The 27,301-nt window shown below is 43.6% G+C and overlaps 2 protein-coding genes across 2 annotated transcripts; both read left to right on the forward strand.

Moving 5' to 3' along the window:
- The first annotated feature begins 508 nt into the window (after positions 1-508).
- On the forward strand, positions 509-13,747 carry LOC146679514 (protein NLRC3-like). Its single transcript, XM_085450271.1, has 7 exons — positions 509-674; positions 6,475-6,595; positions 6,680-6,781; positions 8,851-8,929; positions 10,920-11,124; positions 11,276-13,076; positions 13,570-13,747. Exons 2-7 carry the CDS (start codon positions 6,507-6,509, stop codon positions 13,745-13,747), a joined length of 2,454 nt encoding a protein of 817 aa, XP_085306397.1. The 5' UTR covers positions 509-674; positions 6,475-6,506.
- A 5,513-nt stretch (positions 13,748-19,260) lies between these two features.
- On the forward strand, positions 19,261-27,047 carry LOC146679515 (stonustoxin subunit alpha-like). The gene is made up of 4 exons (XM_085450387.1): positions 19,261-19,316; positions 20,914-21,087; positions 25,941-25,987; positions 26,136-27,047. The coding sequence occupies exons 1-4, from the start codon at positions 19,261-19,263 to the stop codon at positions 26,669-26,671; spliced, it is 813 nt and encodes a 270-aa protein (XP_085306513.1). The 3' UTR covers positions 26,672-27,047.
- Positions 27,048-27,301: the final 254 nt, after the last annotated feature.

Below are 27,301 nucleotides of genomic sequence, written 5' to 3' on the forward strand. Positions count from 1 at the left end.
TATTAAAGCCCTGAATAAACAGTCCTTCTGGATCCACTGTCTGTGTTTGGCTCCTCATCTTCAAAGACTCAACACAAGATGTTGGTCACATCAACATAAAACACAGGATTTGCTGCAGATGTTGAAGTGTGTTCTCCATATGAGAGAAGCTGCTGATCGTGTTTGTATGTTAGCACCTGTAGGATCGATGAACAGCTCTGACTCAGTTCACTAACCAGGCTCAGGGGAATAACTGGGATATTTCCCCAACAGAGACGTCCTGCTGGGATCGTTTTCCTGCTCTACACTCTGGTGTTTCTGCTCAAAAAAACAACAAAATGAATTTCCATGAGCCTACAGATCGTGGACTTCTTTGAGAAACTTAAAGAAGACGCTTTTCTTTCCTTAGATTGAACTTAAACAAAGGATTTGAGGAGCAGAAAAGTTTTTAAAGAGAAATTAAACATATTAATAAATATTCTGATTATTTTACGTTATTTAGCTGTTTAGGTTATTTTTCTGTTTTCTGTCACACGTCTGCTCTCGAGTCGTTATCAACAGTGTATCAATGCATTCCTGTGGGTGGAGACAGAAACACACACCCAAAAAGAGCTCAGAGCAAGAATAAAAGAGGAGGAGACAGGATCAGAGTGGGACAGTGGAGCTTGTTGTTGGTGTCTCTGTGTGAAGAAACTGTAAGTTTGCTTTGTTTCCTCCTTTAACAGTTTGTTTGTTTCTGTGATGTTTGGACCTGATGTTCTCCATCACACCGACACTCTCTCTCCCCTCTGTTCCATATGTGACAGAGGGGAGAGAGTCTCTCACTCAGAGAACCAAGGTTACAATGTAACCACACGTTCCGCTCTTGTGTTTGAATCCTCATGATTATAGATTATTGATTGGCTGGAATCAAACAGTTTGAAGAACATTTATTTGTGTGGCAGTTTCAGCTGCTGCTCACAAATCTGATAACAGGAACAAGTTAGTTCCACGAGGAAGACGTTCGTCTGGGCGCGTTGGCCTCGTCGGTCATGTGACCGTGTTACTGTTCGGGCTCAAACTGATACGAGTGGTTTAGCAGGTGTGACAGGACGATGCTGCACAGCCTCATTGTTCAGGTGTGAGTCAGACTCTGAGTCTTTATACAGTCCTGTTTAACAACATGTTGTTCCTGTTGATGTGTCACAGAGATCAGCTGTGCTAAACTCTGCTGCGTGCAGCTACTAGTTTCTCTAGTTTGGTGATGGAAACGTCGATGAGACTGTTTCCATCACCAAGCATCATGAGGAACACCTCTGAGTCTGATTCTGACTCTGTGCATAAAACCACAATTATCCCTTCATGTCTGTTCATCTGATTCTGTAATGTGAGAAACTTTGATGTCTGAATTTTGTTCTATCATTAAAGGATGTTGGCTGCTGTGTTTGCACATGCTCAGTGTGACAGGATGTTGGCTGCTCTATTTGCACATGCTCAGTGTGACAGGATGTTGGCTGCTCTATTTGCACATGCTCAGTGTGACAGGATGTTGGCTGCTGTGTTTGCACATGCTCAGTGTGACAGGATGTTGGCTGCTCTATTTGCACATGCTCAGTGTGACAGGATGTTGGCTGCTGTGTTTGCACATGCTCAGTGTGACAGGATGTTGGCTGCTCTATTTGCACATGCTCAGTGTGACAGGATGTTGGCTGCTGTGTTTGCACATGCTCAGTGTGACAGGATGTTGGCTGCTCTATTTGCACATGCTCATTTTGACAGGATGGTGGCTGCTGTGTTTGCACATGCTCAGTGTGACAGGATGGTGGCTGCTGTGTTTGCACATGCTCAGTGTGACAGGATGGTGGCTGCTGTGCTTGCACATGCTCAGTGTGACAGGATGTTGGCTGCTCTATTTGCACATGCTCAGTGTGACAGGATGTTGGCTGCTGTGTTTGCACATGCTCAGTGTGACAGGATGGTGGCTGCTGTGCTTGCACATGCTCAGTTTGACAGGATGTTGGCTGCTCTATTTGCACATGCTCAGTTTGACAGGATGTTGGCTGCTCTATTTGCACATGCTCAGTGTGACAGGATGTTGGCTGCTCTATTTGCACATGCTCAGTGTGACAGGATGTTGGCTGCTGTGTTTGCACATGCTCAGTGTGACAGGATGTTGGCTGCTCTATTTGCACATGCTCAGTGTGACAGGATGTTGGCTGCTGTGTTTGCACATGCTCAGTGTGACAGGATGTTGGCTGCTCTATTTGCACATGCTCAGTGTGACAGGATGTTGGCTGCTGTGTTTGCACATGCTCAGTGTGACAGGATGTTGGCTGCTGTGAAAGCTGAATGCTCTGTGGTTAGAAGTGATGTCACACATTAGGATAACTGTGCTCGCTCTCTGTTACTCTGACAGAGAGCGAGCAATTTGACCACATGACCCTCAGTACACAGCATGATGTGCGCTGTAAACAGGAAGTAGAGGAGCAGGACTGAGGTAAACCTCTGAGGGATCAAACTGAGACTGAGCTCCAGATGTTTCCACATGTTTCTGCTCTGCGTGTGTTTGATGATTATTTCAGGTATAGATGATGGAATATGGCCAGTCTGATGTGAGCCTGCTTCTCTGACAGCTCCTCACCTCTCTGTGCTGCCCCCTGCTGGCTCTGATCATTACTGACTGAGTCCTTGCTGCCACTTTATTAGGTACAGCTTGCTAACACAGGCTCAGACCTGCTTTGCCTTCAGAGCTGAGCCTTAAATCTTCATGGCTCAGATTCAGCAAAGTGCTGGAAACATCCCTCAGAGTCATGTGATCAGTGACGTCTGCTTTCAGCACTGACAGATAGACAGGATATATAATAATAATAATCAAATGCTGATTTTTTTTCAGCCCTTTGTCTGAATGCTAATCCAGCTGTGTGTGTTTGTAATGACAGTAAATAAATGTCAGACTTACAGCTCCTGCTTTACTGCATTAAAGTGATCAGATGAGTTCAGCACTTTGACATGGATGGTAGTGAAAGCAGGAAATGACAAATGTAGCACAGCAGCAGCGTTTAACAGAAACTCTGGGATGAACATCATTCATAGAACAGCTTCCAGCTTCTTTTGCTCGGCTACAGTTTGGATGGATTTGCATTTAAAGATGCAACAAGACTAAAATGGTTAGGGTCAGGAGGTCAAAGGTCAGAGCTCCTGTGGGTCTGAGGGCGGCCTCACGCTGGAGAAGGATGAAGGAGCCTGACCTGAGCCAGTGTGTGACATGAACACATCAGCACTGCTGTCAGTGAGCCTAACGACAGCCGTTAGCATCATTTCAGTGTTTCAGTCATAAAAACACTTCCTGTCTCTGTGGTGGTTACAGTGACATCATGCAGTTTGTGCTTTGACCTCCAGAGGGCGACAAATCAGCACAGACAGAGAGCTCCATTCAAACTTTGCTGCCATCAGGAATAATTCTTCAAATATAATCATCAGTGTTTGAGCAGTTATGATATCAGGGACAATCTAGACATGTGTGACAATACTGAACATGTCACATGACACACCTCAAACATCATGTGATCCACTCTCAGTCTGCACTTTCATTCATGACTTCAACAGGTTGAAATGAGCTTTGAAGAAACATCAGTGAAATAAATCTTTCATGGATTCATGTGAGCAGCAGATGAACTTTGTACCAACAACATCTTCAATAACAGAGTCTGAATGAAGCTCAGGTGTTGATGCTGCTCACTGATTGGACGCTTGGTTTCAGCTCTGCTCTCAGTCTTTACTGCACAGGTGAAGGTAGAAAGTGTGACTGGATCTATAGACTGGAAACAGAGAAACATGCTGAACATTTGAAGCTTTGCAGCAGAAATGTTCATGTTACAAATTAGAGATGGACCGATCCGATATTACGTATCGGTATCGGTCCGATACTGACCTAAATTACTGGATCCGGATATCGGAGAAAAATAAAAAATGTAATCCGATCCATTAAATATCACGAAAGCACCTCACAAAACTTGCAACACGCCGTAACTCACCTCAGAACGTTAGCACGTCGGAGCAGTATGCATCACGTGATAGAGCGGCTGTGGCATGCGGGACCTGTCGGTGGTCTGGATAGCATGTGGAGCTTCGCTAGCAACCCGGCATTTCATCTCCGACAAAGTTATCCTGAGAGAAGTAAAGCAAGTGTGTAAGTCCATCTCTGAATGTTTGTAAAGCATTCCCACGTTAAGCTTAACGAGCGACTGCCTCTTCTTGCTGCTACTTCAATCATGAAACTGCTTAATGATCAGCTGATCGGCTTTTCTGTCGCGAGTCCGTCTCTCTTGTTTGTTTTTGGCCCACTTTGCACCAGAAAGAGGAAACCAGCGGCTGAACAACAGCAGCACGTTTAAGCTTGATAAGCTGTTGTTAGAATTTATTTAATATTACTTTCTACACCAGGATCTTTTTCTACGTAGCTGACGGCTGGTAACTGTGCAGGGGCGGATCTAGCAAAGTTTAGCCAGGGGGGCCGATAGGGCATTAACAGGGAAAAGGGGGCACAAAGACATACTTTTCTTTCTTATTCTCATTTAAAATGTCTAGCTTTTAATAAATAATTATCTGAATCTGACACCCAAAGTTTTAATTTGATGTAAAATGAATAGAAGTCAATTACTGTATATAGTGACTATTAAGTCTAATATATATACCCTAGTAAGCTATAGTACTTTTTCCTTTGGGAAGGTACCATCTGTGCAGTCTGCAATTTTGTTGAAGAAAGATGTTGAATCTATTTAATATTTCTTGAAAAATAATTGATTTCTGTGCATTTTTTTTTCACACTGCATCAAATTAAGGTTGATTACGTTGATTAAGCATCATGAGGTGGAGCGTGAGGGGTGGTTCCCTATTTTTTATTTATTTATTTTTGTTGTTGCTGGGAGTTGGAACCCTATTAGTTAGGTTGCTTAATATTTACGCTAAGTACTCTTTAAAATACCAGAATAGGGAGGATGGTGTAGGTCTAAGTTTATTAGATTGATCAGTATTGCTGAACTATGAAATATTTTTTTTGCATACAGGTATAACAGAATAGCTTTAGTGTAGTTGTTGTTTTAAACTTGAGTATGAACTTGCAGACTTGCAAAATGCAGCAAGATATTTTAAAAAACAGTTTTGTTGATTAAAAAACACTATATCGGATTCATATCGGTATCGGCAGATATCCAAATTTATGATATCGGTACCGGACATAAAAAAGTGGTATCGTGCCATCTCTATTACAAATACAGCAGAGCTGATCTGGGATCAGTGTGTTCACACCTGCAGCTACAACAAGGTTTCATGTCTCCACACGTCAGCATGTGAACTTTACTCTGACTCAGTCTGAGCAGTCAGACGGCATATTTTTAAAGTTAACACATCAGCACACACAGAGCTGAGCCCCTCCCACCTGTGCTGAGTTTCAGGTGGAGCCCCGCCTCCTTCCAGGAAGCAGCTCACCTGTGTGTCCGTGTTTAGTGTCCAGGTGTGGAGTGGAGCTTGTTGTTGGTGTGAAGAAACTGTAAGTTTGCTTTGTTTCCTCCTTTAACAGTTTGTCTTTAGGAACTTTACTGTTTGTTCAGCTCGTGTTTGATTTCTTCACACAACAAACTGTGTGTGTTTGTATTTCCGGTCTCTCCATTAAAGTCAGTGTGTAATGTTTCCTGGCTAACATCAGCTGTGTGCAGCTTAGTTCAGCACAAATCTGCCGCTCCATAGTTCACGGTAACGGACTCACAGCTGGACCAACGAGGCCGAGTGTGTCCGCCACTCTGAGCTACGTTCGTGTTTGTGTACTTGTAGTTTGTACTTTGAGTTCACTCAGAGCCCACAGAGGACGCAGCGTACGTGATGACGTCACAGCCCTTTACCTCCTTTACTGTCACTGTGATTAATATTTACACACGAGACACCTGCAGAGCTCTGACGCTAAGCTAGCACACAGCATGCTAACACTAAGCTAACGCTAAGCTAACGCTAAGCTAACGCTAAGAGTTCTTACAGACACGAGTTAAAAAGCTGCTTTTAGTTTGTGATCAGAGTCCAGGACTGAGAGCAGCAGCAGAGCTGATGGATGATGAATTACTGGATGGAAGAAGCTTCTCATTAGCAGTGAATCAGTGTGTGTGCAGTTCTCTGCAAACTCAGCAGGAAGAATTAGTGTGAAGCTTTAACTCTGCTGATCCTCTTTGAATCCTGGATCAGCTGAAATGTTTAAAATGTTGTTCACACGTGTTGGACTGACTGAAGCTTCCAGTCACAGTGAATCAGTGTGTGTCAGTGAATGCATCGTGTGTGCTTCAGGCTCCATCTAGTGGACTGATAGCAGAGCAGCTGATGGCAGCTTCCTCTGCCTCACACTGCTGTCTGACTGCATCCAGCTGACACTGAGATGAAGCAGGAAAGAAGCAGCTGATATTTGGACAGCACACATGATGAAAGGAGGATTTCAGCTGATGTGCACATGAATGATTTGTGTTTCCTCTGCAGGTAGAAAGTGTGTGTGAGCTGAATTGAGCAGCATGGATCAGTGTGAGGACAGAGAGGAGGGAGTCCCTCCCTCTAAAAGCACTCTGTGTGGGGAACATGAGAGCCAGACCAAAGCTCAGAGGTGAGATGACCATCTCTAACTGTCCATGACTCTTCTCCATGTCACAGCTCAGCACTCACATCACTGCTGCATCATTATTCACAGGAACCAGCCTGGACCTCCACCCAGCTCTGTGTCCTTACAGAGTGACGCGTCTAAAGATCGTCTCATTCATTTTAAATCCCAGCCTGTGTCTGCTGCAGAGAGGTGAGCTGTTAGCAACATGAACTCTTTGATTAAACTGCTTGATGTTGTTGGATATAAACTACAAACACGTCGTTCCCTCAGTCCCATTTAAACTGTCTTTTAAAACAAGCCTTTGGTTTCTAAACAACTGAAAACCCACTTCAGCAAACAGGAAGTGATCAGAGCGTCCGTCCACTTCCTGTCAGGCCCTGCAAACATTTCATATTGAAGAAAAGTCGTTGACATCTCACATTTTTACTCCACCACATTCAACCATTTTGACATTTTACAGCATGAAACTCTTGTCACATGACTCCTGTTATGTTATAGAGTCATGTGACCACCAGGGAGGGATTTGTATGGATGAAACACATTCAAATCAATCTGATTCATCAATGGAAACATTTTTGGTGTAAATGCAGCAACACTGAAAACGCTGAAGATAAAAACACAACAGATGAAATATGAACAAATCGAGGCTTTGAATACACGTGTGTGTGTTTGAGACACAGAGATAAATGGATTGTGTGTCTGTCCTATTGCTGCGTGAGGATTTTATTGTAGATTTTGTGCGTGTACACTTTTGACCACGAAGGTGTTGAAAGGGCGTAAAACAGTTGGAGGCACCAGAGTGAACACTGGTGCTGTCAGTAGATTAAAACATGACTAATTAATGACACAATCTTCTGTCATTAATCCTGATTAATCACAATTACTTGATCAATAGCTGCAGTTACATTTTTCCAACTTTATATTTAAGCCTGTAACAGACGTTAACACCATATAATGAAGTCAATGCAGAATAAACACAAAGAATGTTAAACGCTTCAATTCAAAGAGACTTTGAATAGTTTTCAGTCTTTAACTCAGCTTCTCTGCTGTAAATACAACTTTGTAACAAACATATATACTAAAAGCTAAGTGTGCACTAATATATAATAATATATAATCTATATTACTGCTGTTAATGAAAATGTTTAATCAGACTCATCACAGGGTTACTGTGGATTCATTTGGATGAATCACCATTAAACATCATTTTTAATGTAAACGAATCAAAGTTCATTTCATGAGCAAACAGACTCGAGAGAAAAGGGCAAATTTACACACTTAACATGTTTATTGAACATGTAAACATTGATTAACCTCCTGAATGAGCCGACCCCCCCAGGGACAGTCCTGCATGCTAATGATGGGCTCTGCTCTGTACCTGCAGGATTCTGTCAGCCACAAACTCCTCAGCTGATCCTGAATCTGAGCCCATCTGTCAAACAATCATTTTCTTCACAGGTCTGTGGAGGTGGCACTGATCCTGCAGCAGTCTAACACTCTCTGTCACTCTTCTTCAAGTCTTTGACACGAGGAACCAAAACTATGTTATTAACAACACTAACAGGTCTGCAGTTTGTCCACTTGGCAGTTGTGTCATCAGTGCTTTGCATTGTTGTGATATTTTAAGCTGGAAGTGCTTCGGTGAAAAGAAAATTCCTTCTGTCACGATGTGCAGAATCCTTCATGTTGGTCGTTGTTATTTTTTTGAAACATTTCAGGGATTTTGAGTCGTTCTGCTCTCCAGATGTGTCGTGTTAAAGGTTTTTATCATGTTAATCATGATAACAGATGAACCCCTAACCCTAACCCTACATGTTAATTTTGACAGCACTGGTAAATCCTTTTTAATGTTCTTCTGTCAGATCATTGATTAGACTCGACTCCAAATACGAGACTCAGAAAACTCAAAACTCAAATCAAAGCAATGAGAAAAGGACTTCTTGTGTTAGAATGAAAACATATGGAAGTCGTCAGGTTTCAAACACTCGATGAATCTGCTGCACAGTTACATTCAGGGACCTTTGGCCTCCTGAGAGCATTAGTTGATGGTTCATCACAGTTTTCTCAAAGTTTCCTCTGAGCTTCTGCAGCATCATCACTTCCATCACTGATGAAAGAAAGTTCATAGAAAACAGAAAATATATCTTCACAATCTGAGAGTCTAAAACTTGACAGACTTGATTCAGATGAAGTTATTTGAGCAGAAACTCCTGGATCTTTATCCTGTGTTGATCTAATCCTTCATGGTTCCTCCACAGAGTGGAGCAGCAGAGCTCAGAGGTTCCCAGTGGTCAGTCTGCCCAGCAGCATCAAACACAGCTGGACTCCATATTTATGGTCTGTACATGTACAACAACTACTTTATTATTAATAATAATGCATTTATTTATAGGTCCCTTTCAGAACACCAAGGACTCTGTGGACTAAATGACCAAAAGAAACAAACTTTGAAATCAGACGGTGCAAATGTGATCACAGGGAAACGTTTTAAACATCGAGGCTTTAAACAGAAACCAAAGTGAAACAGTTTGTAGTCGAGATCAGTGGGAATGAAGCTGAATAACTGTTTCTTCAATAACTTTGAGCTCTTAAAAAACAAAAACCAGCTGAAAGTCTGGCTGCTCTTATGAAAAGTACAGAGAAATTATGGGTCGCTCAACACTTGTGCACAATATAGGAGTTTAAATAAATCTGAAGAATAACTCAAAATCCTACAATCATACTGATAAAGTCATCTACAGCTAACTATCCAAGTGGATTTGTTTAAGACAGCTCCATCTGCTGGTGGCCCTCTGCAGGTGCATGAAAGGGGCGTGTTTATAGTGAAAGTAGTAGAGAAAGTAAACCCCACGGGAAGGAGGAGGACTCTCAGCAGCTTCCAGCTCATATTCAGACATTTGACTTCTCACTGAAAGCAGCAAGTTTGAGTGTCTGTACCTTAGTTAGAAGAGATAACATGGTCATAGTAATTAGAGTTGATTGAGCAATGCTGTCCTTATAATGTAGTTTATGATTTTTATACATCTTTTTATGGACAAGTCCAGTTTTTCTGTAGAGCCTCTCAAGTTGGTGACAGCAGCAGTGGAAGTTCACGTGTAAACCAGAGCAGCAAATCAGGTCCAAATGTGTTGTTCACAGTGAGTGGGATCATCATTGGCTGCTATGTTAACCTCCTGCAGCAGGATGTCTTTGGTCAGAGAATGGATAGATCACTAAGTCATTGTTGAGTTTAGGGAGACAGTAGACAGTTGGAGGAGGTTCAGCCAGTTGACACACAGTAGATAAAATAACTGAAGGCAGGAGCAGACACCTGTATGACTTTCCACCTCTCACATAGATTATTGTCCCTGGGCAGCGCCACAGGGCTGGTAGATGTAAACAAAGCTGGAGGAGAGGATTTATTCATCTGAGAAAAGTCAGAGTTGTGTCTTGATGCTCAATCATCCAGGTACGTAAATCCCAAAAAGCTTGATTCTGTTCATCTGGATGTTTTCAGTGGGAGAAACGTTTCATCATCATCAGGTGACTTCTTCAGTCTCAGCTGACTGCAGGTTTCAATCTCATAAACAGGACATTTGTATGACTGAAACCAGCCCACTGAAGGAACAATGGGCTGGGAGGTCAGTTCATTGATCATTGGTACGCATATTGTCAGGACCATTGATCAATGGTTGTTGATCAATGTTCATGAGTCCAGTTCACAGAGAGCTGGGGAATGGCTGCAATCACAGCATGTAAGATGGTGACAGTTGTACCCTTAGGCCCCTCCTCCATTCAGAGATGGTCTTTCCTTTTCACATAAATGGCCTCCTTGACTCCGCCCTCAAACCAGCGTTCACATTTACTCAGGACCTTCTTGATGTGAAGTTCTTCTGCTTCGCTGGCTGCTGTGTCTGTGGGGATGGTGTTTGTTCTGTGTTGTTGTGTCCTGATGACGCCCAGTTTGTGCCCCAGTGGATGATGAGAGTCAAATCTTAAATACTGATCTGTATGTGTAAACAGAGTGAACCTTTAAGACCAGTTGTCTGTACGATCAACTCAGTCACCTGAAACATCTCCAAGTTTCTGGCTTTGATCATCAACCTGTTGGTAGTTCAGCTCTGAACACCAGTGAAATGTTTCTCCCACTGAAATCGCTGCATTCATATGAACAGCATCAACGTTTTGGGATCATGGAGTTGTGGACAAAGTCTCAGTTAATCAGATAAAGTCAAACCTATAATTGGTAAAGAGTTCGTGGATGATATGCCCCTTGATGGTAAAGAAGTGGATGTTGTGTGGACTAAAGTTCAGAGTGGTGGCTCATTCATAAAGTATTCTGTTCCAGCTGCTGGAGGACAACATCATCACTTTTGTGAAGAACGAGCTGAAGAAGATCCAGAAGGCTCTGAATCCAAATAAGCCCCAGTGCTTGGAGTTTCAGAGGGAGGATGATGAGCAGAGGAGAAACAGCAGAGAGGCATTTGTGAAGATCACAGTGGACTTCCTGAGGAGAATGAAGCAGGAGGAGCTGGCTGACCGTCTGCAGAGCAGTAAGAGGATTTATCTAAAGATTTAAGCTGCTGGATAAATGAGAGACTTGTGACACCAGTGTGTTCAGTCATTTCTCAGTGGGTCAGAAATTGTCATCAGCATTTTGTAAAATATGATTGTTAAAGTTGTATTTTTATTATTATTATTCAGAACTTCCAGCTGCTGTTTATCATCGTAAACTTAAGTCTAAGCTGAAGAAGAAGTTCCAGTGTGTGTTTGAGGGCATCGCTAAAGCAGGAAACCCAACCCTCCTGAATCAGATCTACACAGAGCTCTACATCACAGAGGGAGGGACTGCAGAGGTCAATGATGAACATGAGGTCAGACAGATTGAAACAGCATCCAGGAAACCAGACAGACCAGAAACAACCATCAGACAAGAAGACATCTTTAAAGCCTCACCTGGAAGAGATGAACCAATCAGAACAGTGCTGACAAAGGGAGTGGCTGGCATTGGGAAAACAGTCTTAACACAGAAATACAGCCTGGACTGGGCTGAAGACAAAGCCAACCAGGACATCCAGTTCATATTTCCATTCACTTTCAGAGAGCTGAATGTGCTGAAAGAGGAAAAGTTCAGTTTGGTGGGACTTGTTCATCACTTCTTTACTGAAACCAAAGAAGCAGGAATCTGCAGCTTTGAAGACTTCCAGGTTGTGTTCATCTTTGATGGTCTGGATGAGTGTCGACTTCCTCTGGACTTCCACGAAACTACAATCCTAACTGACCCTAGAAAGTCCACCTCAGTGGATGTGCTGCTGATAAACCTCATCAGGGGGAAACTGCTTCCCTCTGCTCGCCTCTGGATAACCACACGACCTGCAGCAGCCAATCAGATCCCTCCTGTCTGTGTTGGCATGGTGACAGAGGTCAGAGGGTTCACTGACCCACAGAAGGAGGAGTACTTCAGGAAGAGATTCAGAGATGAGGAGCAGGCCAGCAGGATCATCTCCCACATCAAGACATCACGAAGCCTCCACATCATGTGTCACATCCCAGTCTTCTGCTGGATCACTGCTACAGTTCTGGAGGATGTGCTGGAAACCAGAGAGGGAGGACAGCTGCCCAACACCCTGACTGAGATGTACATCCACTTCCTGGTGGTTCAGGCCAAAGTGAAGAAGGTCAAGTATGATGGAGGAGCTGAGACAGATCCACACTGGAATAAAAAGAGCAGGAAGATGATTAAATCTCTGGGAAAACTGGCTTTTGATCAGCTGCAGAAAGGAAACCTGATCTTCTATGAATCAGACCTGACAGAGTGTGGCATCGATATCAGAGCAGCCTCAGTGTACTCAGGAGTGTTCACACAGATCTTTAAAGAGGAGAGCGGACTGTACCAGGACAAGGTGTTCTGCTTCATCCATCTGAGTGTTCAGGAGTTTCTGGCTGCTCTTCATGTCCATCGGACCTTCATCAACTCTGGACTCAATCTCCTGGAACAACAACAAACAATCTCTACGTGGTCTAAACTATTTAACAAACTAAAACTTCAATCTCTCCACCAGAGTGCTGTGAACAAGGCCCTACAGAGTCCAAATGGACACCTGGACTTGTTCCTCCGCTTCCTCCTGGGTCTTTCACTGCAGACCAATCAGACTCTCCTACGAGGTCTGATGACACAGACAGGAAGAAGCTCACAGACCAATCAGGAAACAGTCCAGTACATCAAGAAGAAGCTCAGTGAGAATCTGTCTGCAGAGAAAAGCATCAATCTGATCCACTGTCTGAATGAACTGAATGATCGTTCTCTAGTGGAGGAGATCCAACAGTCCCTGAGATCAGGAAGTCTCTCCACAGGTGAACTGTCTCCTGCTCAGTGGTCAGCTCTGGTCTTCATCTTACTGTCATCAGAAGAAGATCTGGATGTGTTTGACCTGAAGAAATACTCTGCTTCAGAGGAGGCTCTTCTGAGGCTGCTGCCAGTGGTCAAAGCCTCCAACAAAGCTCTGTAAGTACATATGTGATCATAGCTTTAGCTTTTAAATGTTTATTCTAGTTAACACAGATCAGGTGGAACAACTCAAATAAACTATCAAAAATATTAAGTGGTCATCGGTACTCAGTTTGTTCAATACTGAATACAATGGAGCACAAATTGTCCACGTTTCTGAAATATTTCTGGGTGTAACTGTCACCAAAGTGCAATTTAGACCTGGCCTGTGGTTGTTATCTAAGTGATAATCATCAATTCTACTAAAACAAATACAAAATAAAGAAGTTTGACACATTCTGTTGATATCAAAAGCACACTGAACAATTCAGTGTTGTTTTACTGCTGTTCTCTCTTCACTTCTTCTCCTCTGATTCTCTCCACATGTTGCTCTGCATCAGTGCTCAGTTTCCTGACAAAACAAGATGAAATATTGCTAAATATAATAGTATCTCATTACGCTTCAACATAAGTGTTTTATTTTTGTAATTGTTTATCTGTTATTTTTCAGACTGAGTCACTGTGACCTGTCAGAGAGAAGCTGTGAAGCTCTGGCCTCAGGTCTCAGCTCTCAGACCTCTAATCTGAGACAGCTGGACCTGAGTAACATCAACCTGAAGGATTCAGGCGTGAAGCTTCTGTCTGAAGGACTGAAGAGTCCACACTGTACACTGGAAACTCTCAGGTGAGATCAAGCATTTTTCTTTCATCAACTGACAGAATTAGCAGATTAATAATAAGGCAGTCCTCTAATAAGAGGAGAAGTGGAGGTGTTTTGAAGAGCAACATACTTTTATGTTAACAAGACAGGAAGTAGTTCCTGGGAACTGCTTCCTTTGTTATTGTCTAAGTACACTCAACAAAAATATAAATGCAACACCTTTGTTACTGCTCCCATTCCCCATGGGATGGACGTAGAGACCTAAAATTGAGAGCATACTCACCGGACATGTCACCCATTGAGCATGTTCGGGATGTGCTTGACCGGCGTATACGACAGCGTGTACCAGTTCCCACGAATATCCAACAACCTCGCACAGCCATTGAAGTGGAGTGGACCAACATTCCACAGGCCACAATTGACAATCTGATAGACTCCATGCGACGATGTGTTGCACTGCATGAGGCAAATGGTGGTCACACAAGATACTGACCGGTTCTGGGTCCCAGACCCCCAATAACGCAAAAAACTGCACATTCCAGGGTGGCCTTTTGTTGTGGGCAGTCTGAGGTACACCTGTGCACTACTCATGATGTCAGATCAGCATCCTGATGTGGCACACCTGTGAGGTGGGATGGATTATCTCAATATAGCAGATGTGCCCACTACCACACATTTGGACTGATTTGTGACCACTGTTTGGGAGGGATGGTTATATTGTGTATCTGGAATGAATTTTAGGTCTCTACGTCCATCCCATGGGGAATGGGTGCAGTAACAAAGGTGTTGCGTTTATATTTTTGTTCAGTGTAGAAACATGATGGTGAAACAGTGATGAGTTTGCAGAGGTGGATCCACAGCACACAACACAACAATGCTGTTGCGTGCTGAAAGCAGACTTCTCACAGATTCTGAGGCTGCAGGTTTCATCACTGTCCAACCAAAATTCACTGAACCAGCAGTAAATGAACGTCCAAAACGACGCTTCATGTTTAAAAAACAGATGATCAGGGGGATTTGTGTTTAAAACTTTTTTGTGTGATCTGTTCACCTGCTGTTTCAGCTGTTTGGTGGTTGTTGAGATGGTTTTGTGAACTTTTAGCTGAGATTCTGACGTTTCTGTAGATACCACACATGTCTAATTACTTTGTACAGCATGAATGGCCATAAGGAGGTTTTTAACAGTAAGAAAAGTTGTAAAACTTCAGAAAATATAGTTAAAAGTCCAAAACCTTCTACGTCTGGTGGCTTGTGGTAAGGAGCAGATCAAACGAGTAAAGAATTACGTTATAATTATAAATGGCTTCAACAGCACATTCAGGTCTGTGAGACTCATTCAGACACTGAGCCGTGGCTCTGTGCTACATGCACATAGTTCTGCATCTCTGCCATTCAGACACATTTTATATATAGTTTATTTTATGTAGGATTCAATACTGAACTGTACATTTAGTCTTTTTAAAGGCAGCAAGTTTTATTCAGTGTTTTCATAAAAGCCTTATTTTTATCCATTTACTGCTATTAGGAAGAACACGTGAGGTTTAAGACCTGGACCAGTTTGAAACCTTTTGTCCTCCACAGTGGAAAATGGGTGGAAATAAAAATGGGTCTCACTTTAGCCAGCTCCTAATTTTATCAGTTCTACTCTCAGCGTGTCCTGTATATCTCCTGTATAAATGTTGCACTCAGCTTTGTGGTCTCCAATATCACTGAAATGCAGCCAGATGCTGCTCATTTTGCCTTTTCACTCTTTCCTGACACGCTTGCATTTCAGTACAGCTCCCATTTCTCTGTGTACTGGTCTCTACCACTACCCTTGCTGTCTATGGGACATTTCCGTCTTCTTTCACATAATGGTATGATCCCAGTCTGTCTCTTAAAGTGATTGGCCACATGGTTTGCTCATCAGAATAACATCTCAGCCGTGCTCACATTGATTATCAGCAAGCCTGAAAATTCATCAATATTTGACATATGAAATTATGTCAAGGGCTGGATTTGGCCCACGGGCCATATGTTTGACACCCCTGGTTTACACAGTTTGGTATTCAATGTACAAGTGAGCTAGCTCTCAGCTAACTAGCAGACAAGCTAACTGCTGGGACTGCGTCTTTCTAACAAGAGCGTCAGACACTCAGACTGGTTTCCTTTGTGGATGATGATGTGTTCTCACACTGATCCTTCATGCTGATGCTGCCATCCACCCACTGCTCCTGGATTCCTCATCATCATCTCCATCAGCCCTCACAATACTCCACCTTCTTCAGCTTCATGTTCAGCAGCCTGGATGGACAGTAATTCTTTCCATGGGTTATGGTGGGACATTGAGAGCTGAAGTCAAACAGCAGTGAGAATGAAAGACTGATTCATTTCTATTTAGTCTTGTGCTGTGCAGCTTTGTTCAGAGCATTAAGGCCCAGCAAAGATCACTGAGGTCATAGAGTCCTGATGAAACCTGTGTGCTTATAGAAACTGAGACCAGATGAACCAGAATAGAAGGACATTAAAATGAAGTGTCAGCTACACAAAGGCAAAGCTATTCAGTTGTTGCTGTGAGTTATTTAAATGGAGGATGGAGTCAGACTTTAAGCTGCTGGACTCAGTCACTATATCCTGTTGTCCTCATAGAACCTGGACACACAGACTCACCTGTGACACAGTGACACACAGTGTGGGCTACACACACATTAGAAAGTGGATCAGTCACACTTGTGCAATCATTTGTTGTGCTGGGAAACCATGAACACTGTGAATCACATTAATGGCTTTGTTACAGCAACATTCAATCATGAGTTCAAAAGTAGTGCATTGTGTACTTATTTTAATAGTACTGCAGTATGAGAAGTGCAACATTCAGTGTGCAGAAACAGATCAGGTGCTTTCTAACAGCAGTGTTCCCTTTAACACAGCAGCAGTTCAAATATTTCTGTCAGTCTGAGCTGAAACATGAATCTAATCAAATATCAAATCAAAGTTCTTTGCCTCTGCCAGGACGTTAACATTTGATCTAGTTTTTTACAAAGTTCCCTCAGCGTCCAGAGCCACCAACATACCTTTGATCAACAGCAAGTGAACATTTATAAATGTGTGTTTGCAGAACAGGAAGCAGCAGAACTATTGTTCTGTTATCAGGCAGCAGCACAAACGCTCATCAGCTCATTTACTGTGCAGGACTTTGAGTGTGTGAAGTGTGTGTTTGTGCTGGATTTCCTTTGGAGAATCTCAGTCAGAAACCAGACAAAGAAAAACTCTTTCAACAGTCCAGGTTGAGTTGACAACATGAACTGCATTTATCTTCCTCTGACTGACATGTTCTTCCTCCTCTGCACCGAGCCAGCTGCTAAGACTCACAAGCTCATTGACATTTTCTGATGATAAAGAAAATGTTGGCATTTTGCTTGCGTGTCTCCAGGTCTGTTCTGAATGTAGACTTGAATTTGACCACGTAGGCGGGGTCATCATCTGAGCTCTCCATCACCTGAGAGAGATGACAAAACACAGAATCACAGAGCATGAAACCAACGTTTCTCCTCCCAGAAGTTCAGTCACAGACCTGCAACAGAAACAAGAAGATTCAAATGACGCAGAGCTTTCATTTACTTATATCCACAAACATGTCCTCTACATACAGTGGGGCAAAAAAGTATTTAGTCAGCCACCAATTGTGCAAGTTCCCCCACTTAAAATGATGACAGAGGTCAGTAATTTGCACCAGAGGTACACTTCAACTGTGAGAGACAGAATGTGAAAAAAAAATCTATGAATTCACATGGTAGGATTTGTAAAGAATTTATTCGTAAATTAGGGTGGAAAATAAGTATTTGGTCACCTCAAACAAGGAAAATCTGTGGCTCTCACAGACCTGTAACGTCTTCTGTAAGAAGCTTTTCTGTCCCCCACTCGTTACCTGTATGAATGGCACCTGTTTGAACTCATCATCTGTATAAAATACACCTGTCCACAGCCTCAAACAGTCAGACTCCAAACTCCACCATGGCCAAGACCAAAGAGCTTTCGAAGGACACCAGGAAAAGTATTGTAGACCTGCACCAGACTGGGAAGAGTGAATCTACAATAGGCAAGCAGCTTGGTGTGAAAAAATCAACTGTGGGAGCAATCATCAGAAAATGGAAGACATACAAGACCACTGATAATCTCCCTCGATCTGGGGCTCCACGCAAGATCTCATCCCGTGGGGTCAAAATGATCATGAGAACGGTGAGCAAAGATCCCAGAACCACACGGGGGGACCTGGTGAATGACCTGCAGAGAGCTGGGACCAAAGTAACAAAGGTCACCATCAGTAACACACTACAACGGCAGGGAATCAAATCCCGCAGTGCCAGACGTGTTCCGCTGCTGAAGCCAGTGCATGTCCAGGCCCGTCTGAAGTTTGCCAGAGAGCACATGGATGATGCAGCAGAGGATTGGGAGAATGTCATGTGGTCAGATGAAACCAAAGTAGAACTTTTTGGTATAAACTCAACTCGTTGTGTTTGGAGGAAGAAGAATACTGAGTTGCATCCCAAGAACACCATACCTACTGTGAAGCATGGGGGTGGAAACATCATGCTATGGGGCTGTTTTTCTGCCAAGGGGACAGGACGACTGATCCGTGTTAAGGACAGAATGAATGGGGCCATGTATCGTGAGATTTTGGCCAAAACCTCCTTCCATCAGTGAGAACTTTGAAGATGAAACGAGGCTGGGTCTTCCAACATGACAATGATCCAAAACACACCGCCCGGGCAACAAAGGAGTGGCTCCGTAAGAAGCATTTGAAAGTCCTGGAGTGGCCTAGCCAGTCTCCAGACCTCAACCCCATAGAAAATCTGTGGCGGGAGTTGAAAGTCCGTGTTGCTCGGCGACAGCCCCAAAACATCACTGCTCTCGAGAAGATCTGCATGGAGGAATGGGCCAAAATACCAGCTACTGTGTGTGCAAACCTGGTAAAGACCTATAGTAAACGTTTGACCTCTGTTATTGCCAACAAAGGTTATGTTACAAAGTATTGAGTTGTATTTTTGTTATTGACCAAATACTTATTTTCCACCCTGATTAACGAATAAATTCTTTACAAATCCTACCATGTGGATTCATGGATTTTTTTTTCACATTCTGTCTCTCACAGTTGAAGTGTACCTCTGGTGCAAATTACTGACCTCTGTCATCATTTTAGGTGGGGGAACTTGCACAATCGGTGGCTGACTAAATACTTTTTTGCCCCACTGTATTCATGCTGTATTTACACACACATACAGAGGCTGTTTGTCTCTCACACACCGACAGGACACTGAGAAATACATCATGTTAAATATACCTGCAGGCTTCCAGCTGTGCGCTTTGTCCCTGTCAGCTGTGATTGCCATGGCAACCTTGGTGTTGTGCGCGATGCAGGGACGTGTTCAAAGGCAGACGTCTGGCAGCAGCATCATATTTGATGCACTATCTGTACTGAGTGTGCTGACTTTATTTCAAATGTCCCACTGCTGTGCAACATGAATCACATGTTCTGCACGTTTCTGTAACTCCCAGGTAACCATGGTTACCCAGCCACGCCCAGTAGTCTCCAGAGAGACCAACAGCTGGTTCATGTTGTAACGCCGTGGCTTTCGTAGTCTCTCCTTTTTCTACAGCTCATGTGTTCTTCTTGTGATGCTGCGTCTTGAGGCTCATACATGCCGTCATTTGTTGATCCTAAGAACGTTCCTCAGACCGACTTCTTCAACAACAGATAACTTTAGTTGTATCAACACTGCCTCCTGGAACAGTTTAAAATGAACATGTCAAAGATCTGTACCTGTCTCCATGTTTCTGTCCCCGCCCCTTTCTTTCTGTCCTGGGTCATGTGAGCGCTGCAGTAGTATTAGGCCCACCCTCAATGCTCCCATTGGCTGAGACGCATAATGACGTCCATCTCAAGCCAGCACTGATCAACATCCCTCCTGTGACCCATGGCTTTTATATTCAGAGCCAGTGAGCACTTTCACAATAATCATGATTTTAAAAACTGTGATTAAAATAATTACTGACGTTAATCAGTTAATGAGTTAACGAGATAATAACAGGTTAAGTTGCTCTAATAATTAGACTTTGGTGACAAACTGATGTGATCTCCATGTTTCCTTTGTTGGACTGTGGGCGAGTGTCAGAACTGAATGTACTGAGTAACATGTAGAGTTTAAACATGTGTCAGTTCCAGTTTTAGAGCTCTAAAGTGCAGCTATCATGTTAGGAATATGTTAGGAATAGACAGGAACACTGAGCACACTGAGGTCAGATCTTTATTTTACCACTCGCTGCATTCTTGATGTTCATGAATTCAGCAGCTTCATGATTGTCTGCAGCATTAATCTCATATTTCCATTAAAAGTGTTGAATTTGACTGTTTGATGTTCTTTATGATCTCTGGCACCAGTTCATCTGTAGGCTGAGCTCAGTCCATCCATTTAGTGAAATGATGTTTAAAGGTCTCCTTGTTCTGTGAGCGTGCACAGATCCTGAAGCAGAAAGCCTGGGTTACAGAGAAATGATCATCACTGTGATGATGCTCATCATCTCTGACTGGGATTTGAGGTTTTGTCAAAGCAGCAAAGAAAGCCTGGCTATGTTGGACTGGGTGTGGCAGCAGCTCCCAGTTTGAGTTCAGGAGACAGACACCCTCTCTACTTTGAAGATCAGCTTCAAACTTTCCTTTTTGATAAAGCTTATAGTTAGAGCTGGATCAGGTGACCCTGAACCATCCCTTAGTTATGCTGCTATAGGCTCAGGCTGTTGGTGGACTTCCCATGATGCTCTGCTTTCTTCTCCCCTCTTTTCACTCCTGATGCTTTTATATGTCACTACTGCATGTCCTTAACTTTTGTCTCTCTGTTTTGTTCTTGTCTCTCTGAGCTCATCTCTTCTCTTTCCCCTCACCCTGCAACCAGTCATGGTAGATGCTCCTCCTGGAGCCTGTTTTCACTGGGAGGATCTTTGTGTCAAAGGGAGTTCTTCTTCCCACCATCACCAAGTGCTGCTCACAGTGGAGGCGGTTACCTTACACTGTTAAACAGCTTCAGATGACTGTTGTTGTCTGTTGGGTATTGTCACTTATAAATAAAGTTACAATGGATGGATGTAAATGGATAGATGTTATTGTGACAAAGAGAAAACAACTGTTGACAGATAGATTGTTGTTTTGTGTGTCTGCAGTCTGTCAGGCTGTCTGATCACAGAGGAAGGCTGTAGTTCTCTGGCCTCAGCTCTGAGCTCCAACCCCTCCCATCTGAGAGAGCTGGACCTGAGCTACAATCATCCAGGTCCCTCAGGAATGAAGCTGCTCTCGGCTGGACTGAAGGATCCAGGCTGGAGACTGGACACTCTCAGGTATGGAGAGAAAATCTGATAGAGGAGGAAGAGCTGGAAACATTTCCTGTGTCTTTCACTCACTTCCTGTTTGTTTCGGGCAGATGACACATGAACAATCACACATGCAGGAATATTTTCAGGGACAGACACACTAGTCTAGCTGGATAGTTCATGGATATTTATGTAGGGGTCTCCAAGGAGTCTGTTTGCGGGAACATTTAGGTCACAGGTGTACCTGATATAGATACCAGTGTACCTAATAAAGTGTCAGCTAACATTTGGAAATGGAAGCTTAAATAATGACAAACTGTACATTCACAGCTGAATTCACAATAAATTTGTTCTCAAGTGCACATTTTTCTGTTATTGTTCTCAAACAACAGAATGAGAATGAAATATTGATTCTAACAGGGCCCATAAGCAGCATTAGCTTAGCAGCATTAGCTTATCAGAGTTTCCATCATGGTCACACAAATCCTTAGCAGAGAAAAGTGGCCTTCTTAGCAATAGCTGCTCAAGTTGTATAAAGAAAGGGAAAACAGTATTAGCATTAGCTGCTAATGGCAGCTTACTTAGCATAAACTCTTTACATCTTTATAATGCAAGGGAAAGGAGTCACTCATGGAATCCTATTTAACATTAACGTCTCACATCATTATAAAACAAGAGAAAAGGGTATTAGCATAAGCTACTAATGCTTATTCACCTCAAATTAGCTTTAGCTGCTAATGGTAGCCTACTTAACATTAACTCCTCACTAATATAATGCTAATTCACATCAAATTAGCATTAGCTGCTCATATTGTTATAAGGAAAGGTTTTCCACAATAAAGGCATGGTTAAAAAAGGGAGGAAGGAAGCAGTTGCGACCCTCAGTATGTCTTGAAGATGATCATCCGTAAGTCTGGACCTGTACTTGGACTTATTGAAGTTCAAAGTGGAGAAGAGCTTTTGGCACAAGTATGTGCTACCAAAAAGGCACATGGTCTGCTTGAACATTCGGGAAAGCCGAGGGAAACTAGGGCTCAAGTCTCTCAAAAATTGTCCAAGCTTGTCTGCTTTTCCACTCACCTCCCTGAACTTTGCTTTGAGTTCAGAGGGGCATCTTGCACATCAAAGGAGAAGGGGTCCGCAAAAATGTGAAAGGTGGCTCTGTGTGTCTTGAAGTCAGCAAGTCTGTGATCAAATTCCTCCTGTAGCCTCAAAATGACATCAACATACTCGTCAGCACTGAATGGTGTGCCTGCATCCACGAGTGCCTTGCATGCTGGGAAATGGCAAAGGTTTGTCTGAGAGAGCTGAGCTTTCCAGAGCGCCAGTTTTGTGGAGAATGCTCTCACGTTGTCATAGGCAGCACTGACAAGTTGCCCCTGGCCTTGTAACGTCTTGTTCAGTACATTAAGCTCATGTGTCATATCAACAAGAAAAGCTGAGTCCATGAGCCATTTGGGATCAGTTAGCACAGGAACACTAACTCCATCCTTCTCCATGAAGGCTTCACTTCTGCTCTCAACTCAAAAAGTCTCTTTAATACATTTCCCCTGCTGAGCCAACGTACCTCAGTGAAGTCGAGCACATCCCCATATTCTGACTCCATTTCCTCTAAAAAAGCACAGAACCTTCGGTGCTTTAAGCCCCTGGATCTGATTTGGTTGATGCATTTCACAACAATAGACATCACATTGTCAAACTTCAGGCATTTGCTGCAAAGGACCTGCTGATGGATGATGCAGTGCAGAGCAATGGCCTCCTCCACGCCTTCCTCTTCCAGTTTGTTTTGTGCCACCAGTCCATGTTTCCTCCCTGTCATTGATGGCGCTCCATCTGTTGTTATTCCAACAAACCTCTTCCATGGCAAACCAACATTCTCAATGGCATCACACAGCTTGTAAATATCTGCTGAGCGGTGGTCTGGCCATGCATTGGAATTACTGTGAGCAGCTCCTCCATCACTTCAAAACTGTCATCAACACCACGGACATACATTGGGAGCTGGGCAGTGTCGGTGATGTCTGTGGTCTCATCAAGAGCGACTGAGTATACACTGAAACATTTGGCTTTCTCACACAGTTGGTCATAAATGTCACTTGACAGGTCAGAAATGCGATCTGCTGCGGTGTTGGCAGAAAGGCTGATGTTGCTAAACTGACCTTTCTTTCCCGGACAGACTATATTTGCAGCCTGCAATATGCACTTTTAGACAAATGCACCTTCTGTGAATGGCTTCCCTGCTTTAGCAATCATCTCACTAACCACGTGGCTCCGACTGCTGCATTATTCTCTTTGGTTGCTTTCTTGGAGAAATCTTGCTGCCTCAGTAGATCTGTTTTAAGACTGGCAACCCGGTTCGCTCTCTCGTCTCCCTGGTATTTTGCATCCAGCTCAGCATGTCTAGTTGTGTAATGACGTTTCAAATTGTATTCCTTGTGCAGCGCAACTTTCTCTGTGCAAATGAGACAGGTCGGGGTGTCCCTGTGCTCAACAAAGAAATATTGCATTTCCCACTTTTCCTGAAATTGTCGGTGCTCATCACCAACCTTTCTCTTCACCGCAGGCTTTGAAAAAGACATGTTTGGGGCTATGTGACATTTATAATTCTACTTGGTGTCACTGTCGCATTGAAGTTTCAATCAAGCGTTTAGCCGACGGACGGGGAACGTCTCAACGCGTAGAGAACGTCATTTCTGCTTCTTTTTCTTGCAACCGTAGCACGGCGATCGGCAGATAAAAAGCCGGTAGCAGTCTCCTTTGTTTTTACGCTCGATGTTCATGTCTTTCATGATGACACGAACACCGTGGCGTTTGCAGATGGTAGAAAGTGCAGGGATAGCGAGCGCAAAAAAGGCGACTGCTCACGGCGCCGGGCTGTTGTTACAGGAGAAAGAAGCGGAAATGACACCGTGACATATAACAAATAACATCAGCTGTTTCTGATGTTAGTTGTTTTGACTGCTTTTACATTATATTGAAATATATGTAATGTTCATGTTTGCTGCAATGCAAACGCAGTGATGCAAATAAAAACATCGAGCCACAAATTACGGTGCGACCCTATAATTAGTCCGGGTTACCGGGGACTGTTGTTGCCGATGAACAGGTGTCGCTATGTGACTGCAGACTAAATTGGGCTGCATTGAGTTCATGACTTTTCTTTTATCCCGCCGCCTACGCATCACTGTGAGAGTTAATATGAGATCTCTCTCTGTGGAAAATAACTTTAAATCCCACTGACGTGTGTATAAATCTATATACGTATAATGTCCCGCTGGGCAGCAACTTAAAAAAACAACTTTTTTTGAATTGTTGTGAACGCAGCGCGCTGGGGCGAATGTCGGTGTTTGCCCAATAGAAAGGAGGAAGCCAGCCAGGCACAGGAAAGAAAGAAACACTCCAGGGCAACGCTGCTGGAACTTTGACTCATTGAGAAATGTTTCCCTGCTTGCATCAAGCCCGGCTGGTGTCCCCTGAGATCCATATCCCACCCTGATTGGTGGCTTAATTCAGCTCCGCCCACAACACTGTAAAGTGTCATACATTATCAAACTAACATTACATTTTCATATTAAGGTGGGGCCAAAAACTATCGTCCTGCGGGCCGCAATTGGCCCGCGGGCCGCGAGTTTGAGACCCCTGGTGTAGGAGGACACCTACTCTGTGTCTGGTTAAGTATAAGAGCCCTTTGTTAGGGGGACCGCTGGACTCTTAGCACCAGCTTTGGGGTCACAGGGTCACATCTGGAACACACACACACACACAGACACACACACACACAGACACACAGACACACACACACACACACACAGACACACAGACACACACACACACAGACACACACACACAGACACAGACACACACACACAGACACACACTCACACACACACACACACACACACACACAGACACACACACACACACACGCGCACACACACACACACTCACACACACACACACGCACACACACAGACACACACACACACACACGCGCGCACACAGACACACACACACACACACACACACGCGCACACACACAGACACACACACACGCGCACACACACAGACACACACACACACACACACACACACGCGCGCGCACACACACACACACACACACACACACACACACACACACACACACACACTATGCACAGACTGGTACTCTTTGTTCATACCTGTGTAAGACGTCATAATGAACTTGTGCATATTCATGTAAGCTCAATAAAGAGCAGTGTTACGAGGGAGCAGACGAGAGCGACTGAGGTCAAGTGAAGGAACGGCGCTGTCACAGTTCTCTCCCTCATCAATTGTCTGGTTCCAGCGGTGGGTCTGTGCTAGACGACCCATCAGCAGCTTTTTCCACTGGTTACCAGTACGTGGTAGAATCCACTTCCAGATCTGGTTGTCTTTAAATCTGTGAATGGATTGGCTCCATCTTATCTCTCTTTAACAAAAGAATCCAAGTGGAGCCCTCAGGTCTGCAGATAAGCAGCTTCTGACCAGAACTAGACGTAAAAACAGAGGTGAGCTTTATCGATGGCTGCAGCCAAACTCTGGAACAGTCGCCCTTCACATCAGGTCGTCACCAACACTGGACATTTTTAAAAGCCGGTTGGAAACACATTTGTACTCTGTAGCTTTCAATCCTGACCAGTCTTTATAGTCATTACTGTGTATGTTTCCTATTTTCTCTCTACTCTGTGCAGCACTTTGGCTCAAGCTGTTTTTAAATGTGCTGATAAATAAATGTAGATTTCTTTGAATAAAACAGTGGAGCCCAGCTTTGAGCTCAGTGTGTAACAGTGTGTGTGTGAGAGCCATGTAATGTCCATGTGTGCATGCTGACTGTGCTGCTCTGACCCCCCTCCTCCTTTCAGGGTGGAGCCTGCTGGAGTCCGATGGTTGAGACCAGGTCTGAGGAAGTGTAAGTGTGTTTTTAATGGGATTCATGAAAACAAAGCAGCACACATTCAACCATCTTCATCATGTCAGGAGTCATCATCAAAGTGTCAATCAATGAACAGATGATGGATCAATAACTGCAGCTGGATTGTGTTTGTTCTCTCCATCAGATTCCTGTCAACTCACAATTGACACAAACACAGTGAACACAGAGCTCCAACTGTCTGACAACAACAGGAAGGTGACACATGTGTGGGAGGTTCAGTCATATCCTGATCATCCAGACAGATTTGATGTTTATCATCAGCTGCTGTGTAGAAATGGTCTGACTGGTCGCTGTTACTGGGAGGTCGAGTGGAGAGGAAGAGTTGATATATCAGTGAGTTACAGAAGCATCAGAAGGAAAGGAGGCAGTGATGACTGTTTGTTTGGAGGAAATGATCAGTCCTGGAGTCTGATCTGCTCTGATGATGGTCCTCATTATGTCAGGCACAATAACAGACTAACATCCATCTCCTCCTCCTCCTCCTCCTCTGTCTCTAACAGAGCAGCAGTGTATGTGGACTGTCCTGCTGGCACTCTGTCCTTCTACAGAGTCTCCTCTGACACTCTGATCCACCTCCACACCTTCAACACCACATTCACTCAAACTCTTTATCCTGGGTTTAGTTTCTGGTCTCGTGGTTCCTCAGTGTCCCTGTGCTGAGTGGAGTGTAAAGAGTGTCTCCTGTTACAGAAACACTCTGACTGTTGAACAGATAGTTCAGTCTGTACATGTCTGTCTCTTTCACTCACAAACACGTTTTCAGATTCATGGATTCAATCAGTTGATGTTTGAAACTCTTCTAAATGATTCCTTGTAAACTTCTTCAGTCACAAACAAACAGGAAGTGATGTCACATGTGTTCCTGTCCACACAGCAGAATGAGTCTATTGCTGACAGTGATGTACAAACAGAGTGAGCATTTCTGAGGCCCAAAATAAACTGAGTAGTTCACTGAATGAACAATGGACTGTGAGCTCAGTTCCTTCATCATTAGTATGGATTATATATGTATATGTATTATATTAGTATCATATATATCAGGTGCTGCTGCTTTCAGTCATTGTGCAAATGTGCTGTTTGTAAGCTTGTAAAGCTGCAGTCAGCTGAGACTGAAGAAGTCACCTGATCAGTGAGCAAACGTTTCTGAAAACGTCCAGATGAACAGAATCAACCTTTTGGGATCAGCCAGCAATGCAGCATCATTGTTGTTCAGCTTCAGAGGTTTGCAGGAATGAACTGATGACCAGAAACAGCTGCAAAGTCCAAGAAAATACCAGCTGGAGTTCAGCT

The sequence above is a fragment of the Copadichromis virginalis genome, unplaced genomic scaffold (assembly GCF_057382275.1).
Source record: "Copadichromis virginalis isolate Kocher_CV1m ecotype Utaka unplaced genomic scaffold, C_Virginalis_male_GT1.1 unmapped_scaffold_1, whole genome shotgun sequence".
Classification (NCBI taxonomy): domain Eukaryota; kingdom Metazoa; phylum Chordata; class Actinopteri; order Cichliformes; family Cichlidae; genus Copadichromis; species Copadichromis virginalis.